The sequence below is a fragment of the Mustelus asterias genome, chromosome 12 (genome assembly GCF_964213995.1).
Source record: "Mustelus asterias chromosome 12, sMusAst1.hap1.1, whole genome shotgun sequence".
Lineage (NCBI taxonomy): Eukaryota > Metazoa > Chordata > Chondrichthyes > Carcharhiniformes > Triakidae > Mustelus > Mustelus asterias.
This window is the reverse complement of record NC_135812.1, coordinates 25,027,954-25,047,543: the sequence shown is the minus strand read 5'-3', so window position 1 is coordinate 25,047,543 and position 19,590 is coordinate 25,027,954. Positions and strand designations below refer to the sequence as shown.

Below are 19,590 nucleotides of genomic sequence, written 5' to 3'. Positions count from 1 at the left end.
ATTTTGACGGAGACACAGGAGCAGAATTGTTATGTCTCCTTTTCCCTGGGGGCGATGGTGATAGGAATGCTCTTCATGCTGTGATTTTTCTACACATTACATTTGGACACTTAGGTCTTTTCATAGAATCCCCACAGTGCAGAAGGAGGCCATTCAGCCCATCAAGCCTGCACTGACAACAATCCCACCCAGGCCCTATCCCCGTAACCCCACGTTTTTACCCTGCTAATCCCCCTGACACTAAGGGGCAATTTAACATGGCCAATCAGCCTAACCCGCATATCTTTGGAGTCGGGAGGAAACCCACTCCGACACGGGGAGGATGTGTAAACTCCACGCAAACAGTCACCCAAGGCTGGAATTGAGCCCAGGTCCCTGACGCTGTGAGGCAGCAGTGCTAATCACTAAGCCACCATGCCGCCCATATTTTGTCCATATTAAAGAGGAAGAGATTTTCTGAATTATTGCACTTGAGTGAGGTGGAGGAGACATGTAGAATGCATGTAGTTGACTGGACTGGTGCTACATTATCCGCTACATCTGTAGCTGCTGCTATTGTTCTTAATTTAGTCCAAAGAAGTTGGAACAACTTACTGTTTTACTTTATAGTTGTGGTATTGCGCCATGGCATCTCATGCATCCATCTGAGCAAGCTAAACTGTGTTTCTATGACTCATTCGAAAGGTGCTCCTTTCAGTAATGCAGTACTCCCTCAGCACTCTGCTGAAATGCACACTAGTTGGCAAGTGCTAACGGACCCCAATCGATTAATGGCGCACACATATTGAATGACAAATAAATGTGTCCAACATTGCAATCATAAACCTAACATATTGCATTTTATAACTGCTCTGTTTAAAGTGTATTATGGCCTATTGATTTCTGACATGAGCTCTTATGACTTTAAGTTTCAAGTTAGTCAGTGAAATCATTTAAAGTTTTAAGTTTATTTATTAGTCACAAGTGGTCTTACATTAACGCTGCAGTGAAGTTAATGTGATAATCCCCGAGTCGCCACACTCCGGCGCCTGTTCGGATACACTGAGGGAGAATTTAGCATGGCCAATGCACCTAACCAGCACGCCTTTCGGACTATGGGAGGAAACCGGACCACCTGGAGGAAACCCACGCGGACACGGGGAGAACGCGCGGACTGCGCACAGTGATCCAAGCCGGGAATTGAACCCAGGTTCCCGGTGCTGAGAGGCAACAGTGCTAACCACTGTGCCACAGAATTGTCTGTTGATTCATACTGTTGAAGCTACAGACAAATTGGGCGGAATTTAATGCCCCTTCCCTGAGGTGAGTTTGGAGGTGGAGGGTGCAGACTGTAGATCCCCCTCCCACCTTCCCACCTCCCTCAGATTAGTCCAGTGGTCAAGGACAGGAAGGATGCAGGTGACCTTTATCCCAGAGGCCACGTTTGGGTCTCATCCTATTACTGCTTGTATTCAACCAGCGGCAAGCAGGGTCTTGCCCACTAATCCCTGTTGGTTTTGCCTGCGGGTGTCCCTCACTCAATGTTCATGAATGTGTGCATCCCAATTGAAGGACCTGGCATCGGGAAGAGGGAGGCCTGCATGAAGCCACTCTTCTCAATCCCTCCCCAACCGAGTCACCCCCCTCCCTCTCTGAGAACTCCATCCTGCTCCAGTTACTTGCGTGCAGGAAATGTGCTCCCATTCCATATCCTTTTTGGAACTTGTGCGTACGAGTTGTTACAGACCCATAAATACCATTTTAAGTTATAGTATCTCTATACCTTTTAATAATATCAAAATTAGTCAACATTGGAGTTAACTTAATTTGGTTTTGCTTTTCTCATTCCTGCCAAATTTAGTTGATGATTTGACATTTGTTAGGAAAACAAAAATAGTTTTAAGGTATTTATATTTGTATTGGTAAACGTTAAAATTAAGATATGGTTTTAATTTAATGTTTCTGTGGAAGGAAGGGTAAAACCTATAGTTAGATTCATGCTGAACAAAGGTGTTTGCATGGGTGGGTTGATTCAGTTCCAACTGCATTTATATTGTGCTCAGAGAGGGAAAGGGATGTTGGACAGGACAAGGAACCTGCAGGAAGGCAGGCTTCCAAGGAACTGGTCACAGTCCAGATAACCAGGAAATTGGGACAGAAGGAATGTCTTAAGACGACTGATGTTACGAGAACTGAGACTAAGGTATTGTTCAAAAGAATTCAAGGCAGAATAAACAAGTGTTCTGAGTTAAAGAGACAATTGCAGCAACCAGATTTAAAGTGGGAAAGCAGACTTTAGATGTAAATGAAAAGTTTGATGCCATTTTAATAGAGTCTGAGAATCGAGAGTTAAAGCAATTGTGAACAGTTTGTGCAGCAGTCAAGACAAAGAAATCCTGAATGGGGTAGTATGAAACTTGGGTGGAGTGGAAGCTTTATTTAAAAGAATGATTTGTAAAACCTGGACTGGCTTCTGGAATGCAAACCATTGTGAATGAAGATTTTAAAATGTGCTTTTGAGAATGGAGTTTCGAAACTCTCACATGACAATCATGTGGGGGGATTCTGAGGAATACTCCACAGACATTCACTTGGGGTTCAGAGTGGAGTGTGTGAATTTGACCACAGCCAATCTGTGTACTTAAAGGGACTTTGTGTTAATGAAACCTTTGTAGTTTAAGATGTACTTTGTAATCTGTGTTAATCTTCAAATCTGTGTGTAATTGTTAAGATAACTGGGGAATAAAGGAGTATTGTATCATAATCCAACTTTTTTATGTTTAATAAATCTTTTTTCTTCTTGTTAAAACTAATTAGTGGTCCTGTTATTGTGTTCCTCCAAGTTTTATTTTAAAAAAAAGTTATGGGCTGGATCCCTACCACTGTTCATGCGACCCAGCCCGCCGCAGTGAATGGAGATTTGGCTGGCCACCAAATTCTCCGACTTCGCTGCTGCGGGAGCGTGGCATGAACGGCAGGTAAGATTGCGCCCATGGTATTTTGAACCTGGGTTCCGTTCTGGATCTTCCCGTCCAGTTATGACATCAACTGGGATTGCAATATTTTCTATTTGAAACATGTTACATTGAGCGATATTAAAGCCTTTATTTTGATAAGGACACAGAAGCAGAACTCTTATGTTTCCTTTACCCTGATGAGAATTGACTCTCCGATTATGCCCACTGCGATGCCAGGAGGGCCCACATCTCATGGCAGCTCTCAGGGTTGTTGGGGGGAGGGGGTGATAGGTGTGATTAGGGGTGGAGGACATCTGCTCCAGGCACAGTAATGCAACAATTAAATGATGGAGCTAGGGGAAGCTGGAGGGTCTCGGAGCCCCACATTGCTGCCAATGAGGACATTTATTCCTCAGGGCTCCCTGGGTTTGGGTTGGTGAGGGGTGGTGCCACCACATTTCATAGTGGATGATTCCTACATTAAATTCTGCCCCTTGGTACCGTATCAGAAGACTAAAACGCACATTTCTTTCTTGCAGGTGACATGTACGGTGACTCTCTCAATAGGCAGGGATGTCCCACACAGGGCAGTATGGAAGGACAAGAGGATCCAGAGGTAAGTGTGTTTAAAAACCAATGTATATGCTTTCCTTGGCAAAGTGGAATCACCATTTTTGTTTGTTGGGCTCTGCTTCTAAATTGTGCTGTAAGAAGGCTTTTGAAAAAGTGACTCGGTTTAAAAAAAATTAAGTTTTTCCTCAGACGTGGGAATGGGTCATCAGTTAAAAATTGCCACTAAGAGAGTGAGGAGAGAGGTTTGGAGAAATGCCTTTACACTTGGCGTTGTAGGAAGGTCCATTATTTTGCAAAAGGGAAATGATTGGCGTGAAGGTCATTGCATTTTCCTAAGGAAGAATTCGATATCTTTGAATCAGAGTGGGATACAAGGCTATGGAATGTTCTTTGCATTGACTTATAACTGAGCCAGCATTGACACAATGGTGTAAGTGGCTTATTTCTGTTCTGTATACTGTGGTGGTTTTCAGAAGCTCAGCAGTCAATATGCCCAAGAGATAATTGCTTCAAGGACCATTATGATCCCATCATTTGTTGCGTGGTCAACCTGTTAGGTTAGTGTATGATCATGTGATCAGTGAAGCAATCATGATTTTGTAATGCTGATATTGAAAAGTTGTTTTTTTTTGTTTGGCATTAAATTAAAAGTGAGAACCAGCGTGGTAGAAATTGAATTCAGATGGAGCCCATTGTGTTAAAACTCAAACTTAATCTCTTTGTTTTACGGGTCCCACATAAAATTGAATTGTGCCATCTCTTACGAGTGGGCATGACATTGGACAAAGAGCGCTAATTAGTGATATAGTCACAGAATGGTTAGGTACTGAGTTGGAAATGATCCTATTTCCCAGTCCTAAAAACTTCCTCTTCATGAATACAAACAAATAAATTGACACAGAAAGATACATTAAAGCGATTTTCTGTCATAGTAGATTGGGCTCCGATCCCCAGTGGGATTGAACAGATAATTGAATGCCTGCATGCGTTTGTTTTATGTGCACGGTCCAATAAAATCCTGGACAGGGGATTAAAAACTAGTACACTGTGAGTAAAATAAATCAACTTAGGTTTAACTTTTCTTCATCTGTGTGGCTAATTTTTATCCAGACAGGAGAGAGTGGGATAAATAGGCAACAAAAGTACATAGTGTTCAAAACCCCGCACTACAATAACGATGGTGATTTATGAACCAGACAGATAATTGGAACGAAAATAATCAAGGCTCCATTATAATGTGAACGTACAAAACTTTTATTGAAGAACAAAGAAAAGGACAGCACAGGAACGGGCCCTTCGGCCCTGCAAGCTTGCGCCGATCATGATGCCCTAACTATAAGAAAAACCTTTTGTCCTTACTCGGTCCGTATCCCTCTATTTCCTCCCTATTCATCTACCCATCCAGATGCTTCTTAAGAAGTCTCAAGAGCAACAGATGTTAAATGAAACTTCCTGGATGGTTGATGCATATACAGGTTATGCCAACAAGCTGATACATGGGACACTCTACGTGCCATTAGATCAGTAGGATTAACATTTCTGGGATTGGATTTTCCCGTTAGGAATCTGAGTTGGGCTACTACACAATATCGTATTCCCGTGTTCTAAATGCACCCTGACACACAATTTATTTTCCCTCCAGGGAGTTGGGCTTGTGGCCTTCTGAGGCAGGGTCAAGGTGGGAATGGAGCTGGGCGGATGCCAAGGCCAGCTCTTTAGAAGGCTTGTCTCTGTTCACTGAGATATTGGCTCAGTTCTATACCTGATTGTTATGCCCCCTGATCCTTACCCGTCTCCATCCGCCCACCTCCATGTCCTTTGAATAACCCCATTCTTTCTCCTATCTCCTGTGCCCCTCCATGATGGCATGACTCCTCCAGGACCCCTCATATCGCCCATGCCTCCTCCATGTCCCTACTGCATCCTTCAGACCCTCTCACCCTGTGGGGGAGATTTTCGGGGTCCGTTTGTCACGGCATGAATTTCCTTTTGGCCGCAAACCTTTACGAGAGGACTGTAATGGGATTTGCGGCAGGGAAATCTCAGTTTGAGGTCTTCCCCGCACCCCCACTAGCAATGTAATCAGGTGCACCTCCAGAAAGGGAGAGATTATGGTGAAATCAGCTAGTTTAATATAATTAAACAGTTTAATGCCGTTGCTTCTGGGAGTGTTGAATGCCAGGTTGGCACTGCCAAAGCGAGAGACCTGGGGTGGGTACTCAAGAGAGCCTCACAGGGGGTCCTATTATGTGGTTGGGTGGGGGGGGGGGGGGAATGATGGCACGAGCCCTCTGATGTCCCAATGCTGACCAATTAAGATAGGGGAAGGGGCTGATGCTGGCACGGATGGATGGGGGGTGGGCCTGATACAGTGGGCCTGGTTCCCATCTCTATGGAGCCGGCCCTGCCAAAACATGCCCCCCCCCCCCCCCCCCACCACTTTTTTGACAATGTGTCAGAAGATTGAAATTCACTCCATGTTCATTACGGAGAAAGACATCAGTTTTCAGTCACTTTGCCATTTTTGGGGAAAATTCCACCCCAGTGTCTGATGTGGACACTAATCATGAGCCCTATAATAACATTGGTAAGCCTTTGAAATGCTCATGAGATAAATAATCATGTATTGAAGCTTGACTTGGGGGAAAAAAACTCACTCCTCTTAAATGTTCATAAATCTGTCAAAACAACCAGCCATTCAAAAATCTCTTCAAAATATTTTAATCCTATTGACTGTTAATAAAACCATCAACCAAAACAAAGCACACAGTCCCCTTCACAGCTGTGTAGACAACCTTGGCTGATCTAAATCCTATAGTAGTACATGGAGCTCAGCTGAGCATTCATAAGGATATTCTATTGCACAATTATATAAACAAATTCTCCAGAGCTCAATATAGTGGAATCTTTGAAGTTGCCTGAACAGGGTGGCTAGCCATTTGTTAATATTTTTGAAAGGTTCACCAGGTGGATCAAAGAAGCCAGACATCTGTTCAGCTATTTAAAAGGCTCAACCGATGTCTTGGCTTTAAATCAATATAAGAATCAGAGGCCTAGATGACATATTTACATCTTATTTTCAATACTGCTGAATGCCTAGGAGTCCCCAGTGCATCTGAATGCTTACACGATGCTAGTCAATTTAATGGTCACTTACCTTTTAAGGACAGAGCCCTATGATCAATCATTACATTCAATGCGCAATTAAATTATCATTCAGCATTTAATTATGAACTTGGAGTTGGCAATGTTTTTTAAGCTTACCTGTTGAAAGTTTCCCAATTGCAGAACAGGCTTCCCCTGAAGTTTACAAACTGACTGACTTGACATGTTTCACTTAGGCTTCAAAAACCCATCTGCCTCACTGAAAATCTCAAACTCAGGGAAATTTAAAATTGGCACAAGCACTTACAGGGCTGAACCCAATGTCCATCAGGTAGTGGTGACCTGCCACATTTCCTCAACAGGTCAAATTGATGGCTGGTGGGAATCGGCTGGAAAATTTAAATTTCCAATTCCCCTACCTCCATCTTCAGCCATTGGATGCCAGGATGGTAAAATCCAGGCCTTGACCTCAGTCTAGTAAACCCCTGCTAGAAGGTATATTTTTGAGGATATTAAATGAGCACAGGCTCCAGAATTGTTCCTTCCAGAACTTGAATAACCCACAAATAAGGTCTACATATATATAAAATGAAGGAGGGTAACTTGGGTATGAACTAGTGCCTCGAGGAAAGGAAAGGATATGATTGGCAAAAGAATGTTACTGAAACGATGGTTTAATGTTTTAATATGCACAATTAAAACAAAGAATAAAGAAAAGTACGGCACAGGAACAGGACCTCCGGCCCTTCAAGCCTGTGCCGATCATGATGCACTAACTGAACTAAAAAAAAAACCTTCTGCCCTTACTCGGTCCATATCCCTCTATTCCTCCCACAGCCCACCCCCCCCCATTCATGTACCAATCCAGATGCCTCTTAAAAGTTGTTACTGTGACTGCTTCCACCACCACCTCTGGCAGTGCATTCCAGGCACCCACCACTCACCTGCGTGAAAAACATCCCCCGCGCATCTTCAGAAGGAAGTTGATACAAAAATATGCATTAGCCAGGCTTAAAGAGTCTTTGTTTATTCACTAATGTGTACTAATAAAGATTGAATGAAGTTGAGCAGTGCATTGTTAATATTGTCATCTCTCGCTTGTAGATGCTCCTCTTTTCAGAATGATATGTTTCAACAGGACATGAAAAAGTGCAAGATTCGTGTGCTTATCTTGGTGCTTCACGGAGGGAACATCCTGGACACAGGAGGAGGAGATCAGAGCTCGAAGGCAGCTGATGTGAATACCTTTCGTTCAGTTCTTGAAAAGGTCACCAGGGCGCACTTTCCAGCAGCTCTGAGCCATTTCCTAATCAAGCTCGTCCCTTGCCCTCCTATTTGCTCCGAGGCCTTTTCGCTGGTGACTAAGTAAGTAGCTCACGGTGCATTCCAATACAACTTTTATAGCATGCAGCGTGTAATTATAAATGACAGATTTAGATTTTTAATCCGGCCGGCTAGAGGGTGGTTTTTAACCTTGCAATGGATATTCATGGCAAAATCTTAGGTCAGTCGGAACAGCAAGCTTGTTATTTTGGTTTTCCTTTCATTGATATCCCTGGTATTTAAGCAGTTTTTCTCTCTCCACATGGCCTGTTAGGTGACATCTGGATGCAGCCTGAGCAAATCAAGTCATTTCTGAAGTAGGCTGGTTGGGATGGAAAATATAAAACATGCATGGGTCACCGAGAGGGATCTAACTCATAGAAATAGTCAACGCTCCACAGAGGGTTACATTTGGGACGTGTGCCTAATTTAGTGCACGGATCTCCCATGTCGCCCCACAATCATTCCTCGTTTCCAAAATCCATTGATAGGAAGTTAGGGAAGCCAAGAAGAAATAAAGGAACACGATAACTAAAGGGGGTGAGTTTCACTTTAGTTGTGACCTAAAAGAAATCAGTAAATTGGAGAATGATCATAGAATCATAGAAATCATAGAAACCCTACAGTACAGAAAGAGGCCATTCGGCCCATCGAGTCTGCACCGACCACAATCCCACCCAGGCCCTACCCCAATATCCCTACATATTTTACCCACTAATCCCTCTAATCTACGCATCCCAGGACACTAAGGGGCAATTTTAGCATGGCCAATCAACCTAACCCGCACATCTTTGGACTGTGGGAGGAAACTGGAGCACCCGGAGGAAACCCACGCAGACACGAGGAGAATGTGCAAACTCCACACAGACAGTGACCCAAGCCGGGAATCGAATGATGATTTTCACAATTGCCTTGGGAGTGTTTTGCCTGTGGCTTCTCTGAACTGAACTGCCTGTTATGGTGAGAGATGTGGAAATTCTAAAGATCTCTGCCCCTCTACCTCCCTATCTTTATAACATTTCTTAAAATCCACTTCTTTGACCAAGCTTTTGGTTACCTGTGCTATAATCGCCTTACGTGGTTCAGTGCCAGATTTTGTTTGATAACAAATAGGTGGTATTGTAGACAGTGAGAAAGGTTATTAAAAATTGCAGCAGGATCTTGATCAGCTGGGGAAGTGGGCCAAGAAATGGCAAATGGAGTTCAATACAGATAAGTGTGAGACGTTGCATTTTGGAAAGTCAAATCAAGGTAGGACTTTCACGGTGAATGGGAGGACCTTAGGGAGTATCGTGGAACGGAGGGACCTTGGAGCTCAGGTGCAAGGTTCTCTAAAAGTGGAGTCACAGGTAGATAGGGCAGTGACAAAGGCTTTTGGCATGCTGGCCTTCATCAGTCAGTATTGAAGTTGGGAAGTTATGTTGCAGTTGTACAGGACGCTGGTGAGGCAGCACCTGGAATATTGTGTTCAGTTTTGGTCGCCTTGCTATAGGAAAGATGTTATTAAAATAGAGAAAGTGTAGAAGAGATTTACAAGGATGTTCGCAGGACTCAAGAGACTGAATTAGAGCGAGAGATTGGACAAGCTAGGACTTTTTTCTTTGGAGCATAGGAGACTGAGGGGTGATCTTATAGAGGTGTATATAAGATTATGAGAGACATGGATAGGATAAATGCACTCAATCTTTTCCCCAGGGTTGGGGAATCAAGAACTAGAGTGCATAGGTTTAAGTTAAGAGGGTAAAGAATTAATGGGAACCTGAGGAGCAATTTTTAGACACAGAGGGTGGTACGTATGTGGAATGAGCTGTTGGAGGAAGTGGTTGAGGCAGGGACATTGACAACACTTAAGAGGTATTTGGACAGATACATGGATAGGAAAGGTTGAGAGGGATATGAGTCAAATGCAGGCAAATGGGGTTAGTTTAGATGGGCATTTTGGTCGGCATGGACCAGTTTGGGCCGAAGGGCCTGTCTCCGTGCCGTAGATTCTATGATTCTATAAACACTGCTGTAGATTGCCTGGAGGTGATTTACTATGTAAAAGGTGCTGTATAAATACAAGTTGTTGTTGAATTAAGTCAGTCTCAGTGACAATCATAGTTTCTTCTTATACAAACCATATCATAATACCCTTGACTCTTGCAAATGAGAAGAAACCACCATAAAACCATAAGAAATTGGAACAGGAGTAGGCCATTCAGCCCTTCGAGCCTGCTCCGCCATTTAATAAAATCATGGTTGATCTAACACTCACTAAATCCACTTTATGGTGGCACAGTGGTTAGCACTGCTGCCTCACAGCGCCAGGGACCTGGGTTCGATTCCCAGCTGTCTGTGTGGAGTTTGCACATTCTCCCTGTGTCTGCGTGGGTTTCCTCTGGGTACTCCGGTTTCCTCCCACAGCCCGAAAGACATGCTGGTTAGGTGCATTGGCCATGCTAAATTCTCCCTCGGTGTACCCGAACAGGTGCAGGAGTGTGGAGACTCGGGGACTTTCACAATAACTTCTTTGCAGTGTTAATGCAAGCCTACTGGTGATGCGAATAAATGAACTTTACTTTTACTTTACTTTTCCAGCCTTTTCTCTGTAACTTTAATTCTCCTACTGATTAAAAACCTATCGATCTCAGCCTTGAAAATGTTCAAGGACCCAGCTCCACAGCTTCCTGGGGTAAAGAATTCCAAAGATTCACCACTGAGAGAAGAAATTCTTCCCCAAATCCATCTTAAATAAGCATCCCCTTATTCAGCGACTCTGGTCCCACACTCTTCCATGAGTGGAAACATCCTCCCAACCTTTACCCTGTCGAACCCCCTCAGAATCTTATGTTTCAATCATATCACCACTCATTCTTCTGAACTCCAAGGAGTACAGATCCAACCTGTTTAATAGTTCCTCATATGGCAGTCCCTCCATACCCGGGATCAACCTAGTAAATCTCCTCTGTACTGCATCTAGTGATAATATATATTTCATAGAATCATAGAATTCTACAGTGCAGAAGGAGGCCATTCGGCCCATCGAATCTGCACCGACCACAATCCCACTCAGGCCCTATCCCCATTAACCCTAGCTAATCCCCCTGACACTACGGGATAATTTTAGTATGGACAACCCACCTAACCCGCACATCTTTGGATTGTGGGAGGAAACCGGAGCACCCGGAGGGAACCCACGCTGACACGGGGAGAATGTGCAAACTCCGCACAGATAGTCACCCAAGCCGGGAATCGAACCCGGGTCTCTGGCGCTGTGAAGCTGCAGTGCTAACCACTGTGCCACCGTGCCGCCCATGGTCCCTTAAGTAAGGGACCACAACGCGACACAGTATCCCAAATGTGGCCTCACTGGCACCTTGTACAGTGCAGCAACACCTCTTTCCTTTTATACACCAGCCCCCTTGAAATAAAAACCAGCATTCCATTTGCGCAACAGCCCATTATGTCCTCGAGCAGCCTGGCTGCTCTTAATGTTCCTAGTTATGATGGTACTGAAGTTCCCACCATAACTTACCCTGATGTTCCCTTTCTGAATACTGCCTCAGCTGCTAAGTACTGATGAGAATTGCGAACATTCTGCTTGAAGTTCCATTCAAAATTGCGTTCATTTTTATTCGCAGGTTGTCATGCATGTGTCAAGTTTGGTTTAATTAGAATAAGCTTAAATTGGATCGACAGGTGCATTGCCGGATGGGTAACTCTTTATTCGAACTGCGATCCAAGCTAATCTGGTCTAGAATGTAATTTATTCAAATCCAAATCAATACTTCCTTGATAGTATGGAACTGCCACAAGTAAACACACTCTGCAATATGTTTAGCCTTCGAGTTTTGTGGATTCTTTTACCTTGCTGATCAGACTTCACAGCACAATTAACAACAGAGAAATATCTGTGCACGTGTGGGTGCTTGGAAGTTGTGAATTAGGCGTGAAGTAGAATAATTAGTGATCTTTTGTTCTACTCGTTTACGCAGAGATTGGAGGCCTAATTCTCTCATTTCAAGTGTTCCCTTTGTGTCTTCTTCTGTCAACCTGGGTCATATGTGCGGCACAGTGTTAGCACTGCTGCCTCACAGCGCCAGGAACACGGGTTCAATTCCGGCCTCGGATGACTGTATGGAGTTTGCACGTTCTCCCCGGGTTTCCTCCGGGTGTTCCAATTTCCCCCCACAGTCCAAAGATGTGTAGGTTAAGGTATATTTGGCATTCTAAGGTGCCCTTTTAAGTGTCCCAAGATAGTTAGGGGGATCAGCAGGGGTAAGCCTGGGTAACAGTTGGTGCAGACTCGATGGGCCAAATGGCCTCTTTCTGCACTTAGGGATTCTATGATGATATCTTTCCATTCAGGTGCTTTTCTTTCTCACTTCCTCAATCGAAGGTTGGTGGAAACCTTGAACTCTTCACTCCGGCCCTCTACCCCAAAAAGACTGTGAATGTCGGGGCATCCAACTTCCAAGAGCGAGATTGATTGATTTTTGGTTTGTCAGGGTATCCAGGGATACAGAGCAAAGGCAGGAAGATGGGATTGAGATGTTAGCCAGTCACAAATTGGATGGAGGATCAGAGTGGAAGGGCTGAATGATCGACTCCTGCTCTTATGTTCATCAGATACCCAGGGTGGAATTCTCCCATGCTGGCAGCGTCAATGGCGGGCGAGAGTGGGGAGATTTCACAGGAGGTGCAAAAATTGGTTTCACACCGGCATGCCTCTACAGTGGCATCTTATAGAACCATAGAAGGGGGCCATTCGGCCCACCAAGCCTGCGCCACCCAGGCCCCATCCCCGTAACCCCAAGTATTTACCCTGCTAATCCCCTAAACGGATTAAGGCGCAATTTAGCATAGCCAATCAATCAGGTAGGTAGGACATGTGCACATTCACCTGGACATTGTTGAAGGTGAAGAGTTTGGGTTGAAGAGTAACAGTGGGGAGGTCGAAGGTTATGCCAAGGGAGTGTAATTGTAATGGCGGGGGGGACATATGGATGACGGGGGTAGGGGAATGGAGGGGGGAGCTGACAATGTATGACATGATCTCCATCTTTCCAAAGTGAAGGTCATTAGAGCCATGTGTTGGGTGGACACAGGTGCATCATGGGAATGGGTGGGTGGAAATGCTGGTCAGCTTAGGTGGACAAGTGAAAGGAAACGCCAGTGGGCAGCATTAGAAAAGCTCGGGACGGTCAGGTGAGTGAGTTGGTTGGAGGATCTGTCTGTGTGTGTGTGTGAGGAAGAACTTACCCAAGGCTGTGAAAGGCCCTGGCATAGACACTTCTCCCCCCTGAATCACTCGTTGCTGCGGGCCGCTGAAGTGTTGTGGGGCCTTGGGAGTTGGCAGGCCTCGCAGAGATTGTACAATGACGCTGGAAAACAACATTAGACATTATTTACCGACAGTGAGTATATTTCCAGATAATATGTGACAGTGCTCACCTGTGCAACCACATGATCTAAATTTTCCTCATATTTCGTGGCCTGTCACTTCTTGCAGTCACTGCCGGGGTAGCCACAGGAAGGGTGGAAGCAGCCTGTGGAGTTGTCGGCCATGTTGTCTTTGATCTCTTTGGCAGCTGTCTTCTGGCTTTCGAAGCTTGGAGAGTCCCAGCAGCCTTTGGCTTTCCACTGGTGGACCAGCTGCTCCCTCTCCGATGACATAGGATGAGGCTGATGGGTCACAGGCTGAAGGGATTTGGAGGGAATGGACAGGTTCAGAGAATCCGAGGTGGATGGCCTGGGGGTGTCCAGCTGCTTTTCCTCCCTCCTTTGGGTAGCCGAGGGCCCCAGCCTGAGTCCTTGAGGAGAAGGTATCCCATTCCCCCCTCGGGTTGCCACTACATGAATTCACCCACGGTGACGGTGGTGGAATGCAGGTCTGCACACACCTCCAGCAGAAACTGGGCATTCTGCTGAATCAGGGTCCCCACGGCTTCCGCCATCGTCCCCATGGAGACCTCGAGGCACGCACATATCAACCTCCTCAGAGAGTAGACGGCAAATTCCTCCAACTCACTTGCCACTCTGTTGAGGGCTTCAACAGAACTGCCTGATGTTTTCCTGCCTCTTGCTGACTCTCTAGCAGGAGTTAGAAGACCAATTCCAAAGGCTCACCAATGGACTTGGAGCTCACAGATGCCTCTTCCCCAATCGTCCTTCGAGAGCCGGGGAGTTTGGCCAAACTTTCCTTGTTATGCGACAGACCATGGACAGTCCATGCAGTGACCAGCAGACTGAATGAGCACTGAAGCCCACTGAGGTGTGTGTTCCTGAACGGCGGAGGGTGTGTGCGCTGTGTGAAGCATCTAAAGGTGTGCCACTCTCCTCGTCTGCTCCCTCCTTGCTCCATTCTGGGCTGTGGCTGAGATTGGATCTTGAGAGGAGTCCTCCTCCCCCTCCTCGGTCTCTTTCTGGGGGCTACCGTAAGTAAGAAAGGAGAGTGCAAGTGACAGGGTCAGCTGCTTCCAACATGGAGGTACATTTGACCCTCAGGTTTGCATTGAATAGATGAACCTTTGCTGGGTAAATGCCCAAGGCTAAGCTGCTTATCACCAATGGCTCTTTCATGCTTCACTCATAGTGTCACAGAATCCCTACAGTGCAGAAAGAACCTGCACCGACAACAATGCCACCCAGGCCCTATTCCCGTAACCCCACATATTTACCGTGCTGATCCCCCTGACACTAAGGAACAATTTATCATGGCCAATCAACCTAACCCGCACATCTTTGGAGTGTGGGAGGAAACTGGAGCAGCCGGAGGAAACTGACGTAGACATGAGGAGAATGTGTGGACTCTGCACAGACAGTGACCCAAGGCTGGAATTGAATGCCGTTCCCTGGCACTATGAGACAGCAGTGCTAACCACTGTGTCACCCATGAGTTCAGGTGCCCTCTCCTCAATTCAGGAAGAGCATTCAGGAACGGTCACCTCCCTCCTGTCTTCTTCCATTTGATATGATTGTTCCGAAGCTTCTCCCAATAAAAGAGAAGCTCAAGAGCATGTTACATCAGTTGGAGAATTGGGTTTTGGTTCATTGATTGTTCCTCCCCATGTAAGATAGCCCACTTCTGTGTGGCACGTCATGACTGGTGTGAATTGGGGTGTAGGCTGGCGGGCCAGCTCCCTCTAGAACTCTCAGCATTTCTGCATGCAAGGGGAAGGCTCGTACATGCATGCGACATCGAGGCTATGGGTTCCCGCTGTGCCAAAGCCAGATCTCCCCCCACACTTCCCTCCCACCCAAAGAACAATACAGCACAGGAACAGGCCCTTCGGCCCTCCAAGCCCGCACCGCTCCCTGGTCCAAACTAGACCATTCTTTTGTATCCCTCCATTCCCACTCCGTTCATGTGGCTATCTAGATAAGTCTTAAACGTCCCCAGTGTGTCCGCCTCCACCACCTTGCCCGGCAGCACATTCCAGGCCCTCATCACCCTCTGCGTAAAATACATCCTTCTGATATCTGTGTTAAACCTCCCCCCCCTCACCTTGAACCTATGACCTCTGGTGAACGTCACCACCGACCTGGGAAAAAGCTTCCCACCGTTCACCCTATCTATGCCTTTCATAATTTTATACACCTCTAACAGGTCACCCCTCATCCTCCGTCTTTCCAGTGAGAACAACCCCAGTTTACCCAATCTCTCCTCATAACTAAGCCCTTCCATACCAGGCAACATCCTGATAAACCTCCTCTGCACTCTCTCTAAAGCCTCCACGTCCTTCCGGTAGTGTGGCGACCAGAACTGGGCGCAGTATTCCAAATGTGGCCGAACCAACATTCTATACAACCGCAACATCAGACCCCAACTTTTATACTCTATGCCCCGTCCTATAAAGGCAAGCATGCCATATGCCTTATTCACTACCTTCTCCACCTGTGACATCACCTTCAAGGATCTGTGGACTTGCACACCCAGGTCCCTCTGCGTAGCTACACCCTTTATGGTTCTGCCATTTATCATATAGATGCAGTGCCATGCATTGTTCCTTGTCCGCTGAAGGGCGAAGGAGGCAAAATGGTCACTCCACTGCCACATCGATGCATTGAAGTGGGCAGGACAGGCTGTTTTACACGTCCTTGGACCCCGACATTTTGGATTGTGCAACCATGGATGAGACTTACCCTGGTGAACAGATAAAGCCATTCACCCTCTTGCGGCACAGCTATGTACTCCCTGGGCACACATGGCATCGGCCACCTGAGCCCATGCTGTGTTGGTTTTCCTTGACCACCACCTCCCACCTTCAGGCAGTTGGAGTATATGCCTCCTGACCTCACAGGGTTGATATGGATGTTCAGGGAGGCATCAGTGAATTTGGGCACTGGACCTTTACCTCCCATTCCTGACATCTCAATCGGTAAATATTGACGCTAAGGATGTCAGGGAGTCTTTTAAATATTGCGCTCGGATATGATGGCAGGATGTGCGCCATCCAGCCAGCTCCAGTGCAAAAGACGGCTTAAACGCCTCCCCCCCACCCATGTATAATTAATGAGTTTGGGGCCGTCAGATATGGCTTGGTTTCCCATCGCCCTTTGCAGCAGGAAACACTTCTTATCCCTGCCACGGGACATTGGCTGGAATTTCGTGTCCGTTCATGCCAGTGGGATTCTCTGGTCCACTTGACGGTGCCCTCCCTACTGCGGGGTTCCCGGTGGCGTGGCGTGGCTTCAATGGGAATTCCCATTGACAGTGGCAGGACCAGAGGATCCCGCTGCCAACAAATGGCGCACGCCTCGCACACAGTTGGGAGGCCGGAGAATCGGGCCCTCAGTCTCGGCACTGCAATACGAAAGCTCCTCCATAAGATGGAATAAAGTTTATTTATTAGCGCCACAAGTAGGCTTACATTAACACTGCAATGAAGTTACTGTGAAAATACCCTGGTCGCCACACTCCGGCACCTGTTCGGGTACACTGAGGGAGAATTTAGCCTGGCCAATGCATCTAATTGGCACGTCTTTAGGACTGTGTGGGGAGCACCCGGAGGAAACCCACGCAGACATGGGGAGAATGTGCAGACTCCAGTGACCCAAGCTGGGAATCAAACCCGGGTCCCTGGTGCTGTGAGGCAGCAGTGCTAACCACTGTGCTACCGTGCTGCCCATGGAACCCGCCCGGATAATTCTCTCTTCTGCCAGTAATAACATTCAGACCCTTTATAGTGGAAAATAAATGTAATTTATGATGATGTTAAAAGATACCGGTTTTATAGACTTATAAAAGGAAAATAATAGTGCTTGTGGACAACACAGATACACAGGGCGGTTTGGCCATTATAGGATTAGACTGAGCATCTTTCAGTGGTGATAAGGCAATATTAATGTATTGGTTCAGCTGTGGAAGGTCTGTCATTACAAGCTGCAGGTGTTAAGTGCTATAGGAAATGCTGAAGTCCTGCTGAATACAAATGAAACTAGAATGGTTTGGCTGCAAAGAGGCAGCTTAAAACATTGGCTGCACTCTTATAAGATGCGCAGGAGTTTTGTGATGCAGACATTTGATTACAGAAGAGATTTATTCCCCCCTCTGCTCCCGCTCTCTGCAGAGGAGGACAGAAATAGCTTCTGAAATCTTTGATTCCTTGCAAGTGCAGGGGAAATGCTTTGATGTCATGTCTGATGGGATCACTGCACCTTCCCTCATTCCCCCGCACACTTTCTGCTGATTCTTCGAAAAGGGCGACTTTGCTTCCACTCGGCTATTTTTAGATCGAGAGCTGTTACGGAAAGCAGGATCACTCCAATGTTCTCATGCGATAGGGCGCAAAAGGCCACTGGCTTTGACAGCTGCCAATCTGTTCGCAGAGTTCGCGGAGATTAAAATAGGAAATTGGAGAGGAATGGTTGAAGTCTGAAATAAAAACAGTAAGCTGCAAATATACAACAAAGGTGTCAGCGCCTGAGGAGATAAGAGAAGTGAACGATTTAAATGAGGTGACCTCCATCGGAACCCTTTGCTCTAATTTTGATGAAGGGTCTGACCGACAGGAATGCAGATTCGCAGCCTGATCATTCTAGATTAGTGTCTATATTCTGTGAAGTGATGGATGGAGGGTCTTAATCTGGAAGGCAGCCTTCTATTTAAATTATTTTGGCAATTCTTTCCCCCTCCCCCCATCGATGGACATTGCAACCCCCCCCCTCACCCCGGAGATATGGGGAACACCCCCAACCCTTTATCCCAGAGACCTCACCAACCCCCTAACCTCACCCCATCCTCACCGGCATCAGCTCCCCCGCCCCGCCGCTCCTCACCCCCCTTCCCACAGATATGGGAAACACTCCCAACCCTTTATCTCAGAGAGACAACCTCCCTCCCGTCAATGCCTGCGTAATCTCTGCCCCACACCACACAGGTATGAGGCTCACCCGACCCCACCAACCCGACCCCACCAACCCGACCCCATCCTCACCGGCATCTACGCACTCCCCACCCCTGCACCGCCCCCCCACCACACACCCCCCGCTATGGGGTCACCTAAGGCCTTCAGGTCCTGCCCTTTGCCAATGCCACCCTGGCAGTGCCAATCTGACAAGGCCAAGGCACTGCCAGGTTGGCGGTGCCGGGGGCAGTGCCAGGCCACTACCCAGCCATTTCCCCCGATCACCCAGGTGCTTCAATGGCCTCCGAGTCTCCCGGCGTGGCCATCACAACTGGTTTCCATTTTTGGAAACCTGGAATGATTCACGTCGGGTTCCCACTGCCCCCGAGGGTCGGAGAATCCCAGGAGCATGGTGAATCCAGTTTAAAACCGACATCTGCCATTTAGCCATTCACACCTTCTATTCTCCCTATGGACTGTCATTAGCACCTCTTAGCCTTTCCCCTTGTTTTTGTGGCTATGACTCATCTTTCATTCCCTCCCCCTGCAGTATAAATATCTCCTACTTTCTATGCCTTTTAGCTTTGACAAAGGGTCATCTGGACTCGAAACGTCAGCTCTTTTCTCTCCTTACAGATACTGCCAGACCTGCTGAGATTTTCCAGCATTTTCTCTTTTGCTTTCAGATTCCAGCATCCATTCCAGCATTGGTGGTGATGCTGTTTGCAATCTGCTGTACATTCTGGAACCAGGCTAATTATTGTGTTGACAGCATTCACAGAGGTTGCACAAACAACATTCATTTATTAATCCTTTTGTTCTTGTATTCCAAGCTTTCACTGAGTTCTGTGGTGAATTTGAAATGAAGATGCGACACACGAGAAAAAATAATTTCATGCAGAATTGGCATGTCTGCGCTTCCCAAAACTTGACTTGTAAGACCTTACATTGAGATTTTGATTGGTAAACATTTTGGATAATGTTCAGTTTATGCAGCAGTGTGACAACAAATCTTGTACTTATTGTAAATGATGTTTTATATTCCTGATAATCAGACTCTGTGGGGTGCCATGTACTCATAACTCAACTTGCTTCTCAAGCAACTATCTCTCTCGGGTAGATTTTCAACCTGTTACCCAGATTGCGTTATGGCCCGTCATAGAAACTGCCTAATTTTCATTCCCAAGGGGCAGTTAGGGATGGGCAATGAATGCTGGCCTAGCCAGTGGAGCCCACATCTCTTGAATAAATAATTTTAAAAATTGAACCTCAACACAAGTTTGACACCTTGTCAGTCGGTTGAAAATTTACCCTCATTTCTC

At 46.4% G+C, this 19,590-nt stretch overlaps 1 protein-coding gene across 1 annotated transcript in view; it reads left to right on the top strand.

Moving 5' to 3' along the window:
* The first annotated feature begins 3,283 nt into the window (after positions 1–3,283).
* LOC144501878 (membrane-associated phosphatidylinositol transfer protein 3-like) overlaps positions 3,284–19,590 on the top strand; it is a 291,482-nt gene continuing 275,175 nt past the window's right edge. The window contains exons 1-3 of the mRNA XM_078225920.1: positions 3,284–3,368; positions 3,476–3,552; positions 7,753–7,979. Of these exons, the coding sequence (XP_078082046.1) occupies positions 3,284–3,368; positions 3,476–3,552; positions 7,753–7,979 (389 nt within the window). The remainder of the gene's footprint in view (positions 3,369–3,475; positions 3,553–7,752; positions 7,980–19,590) is intronic.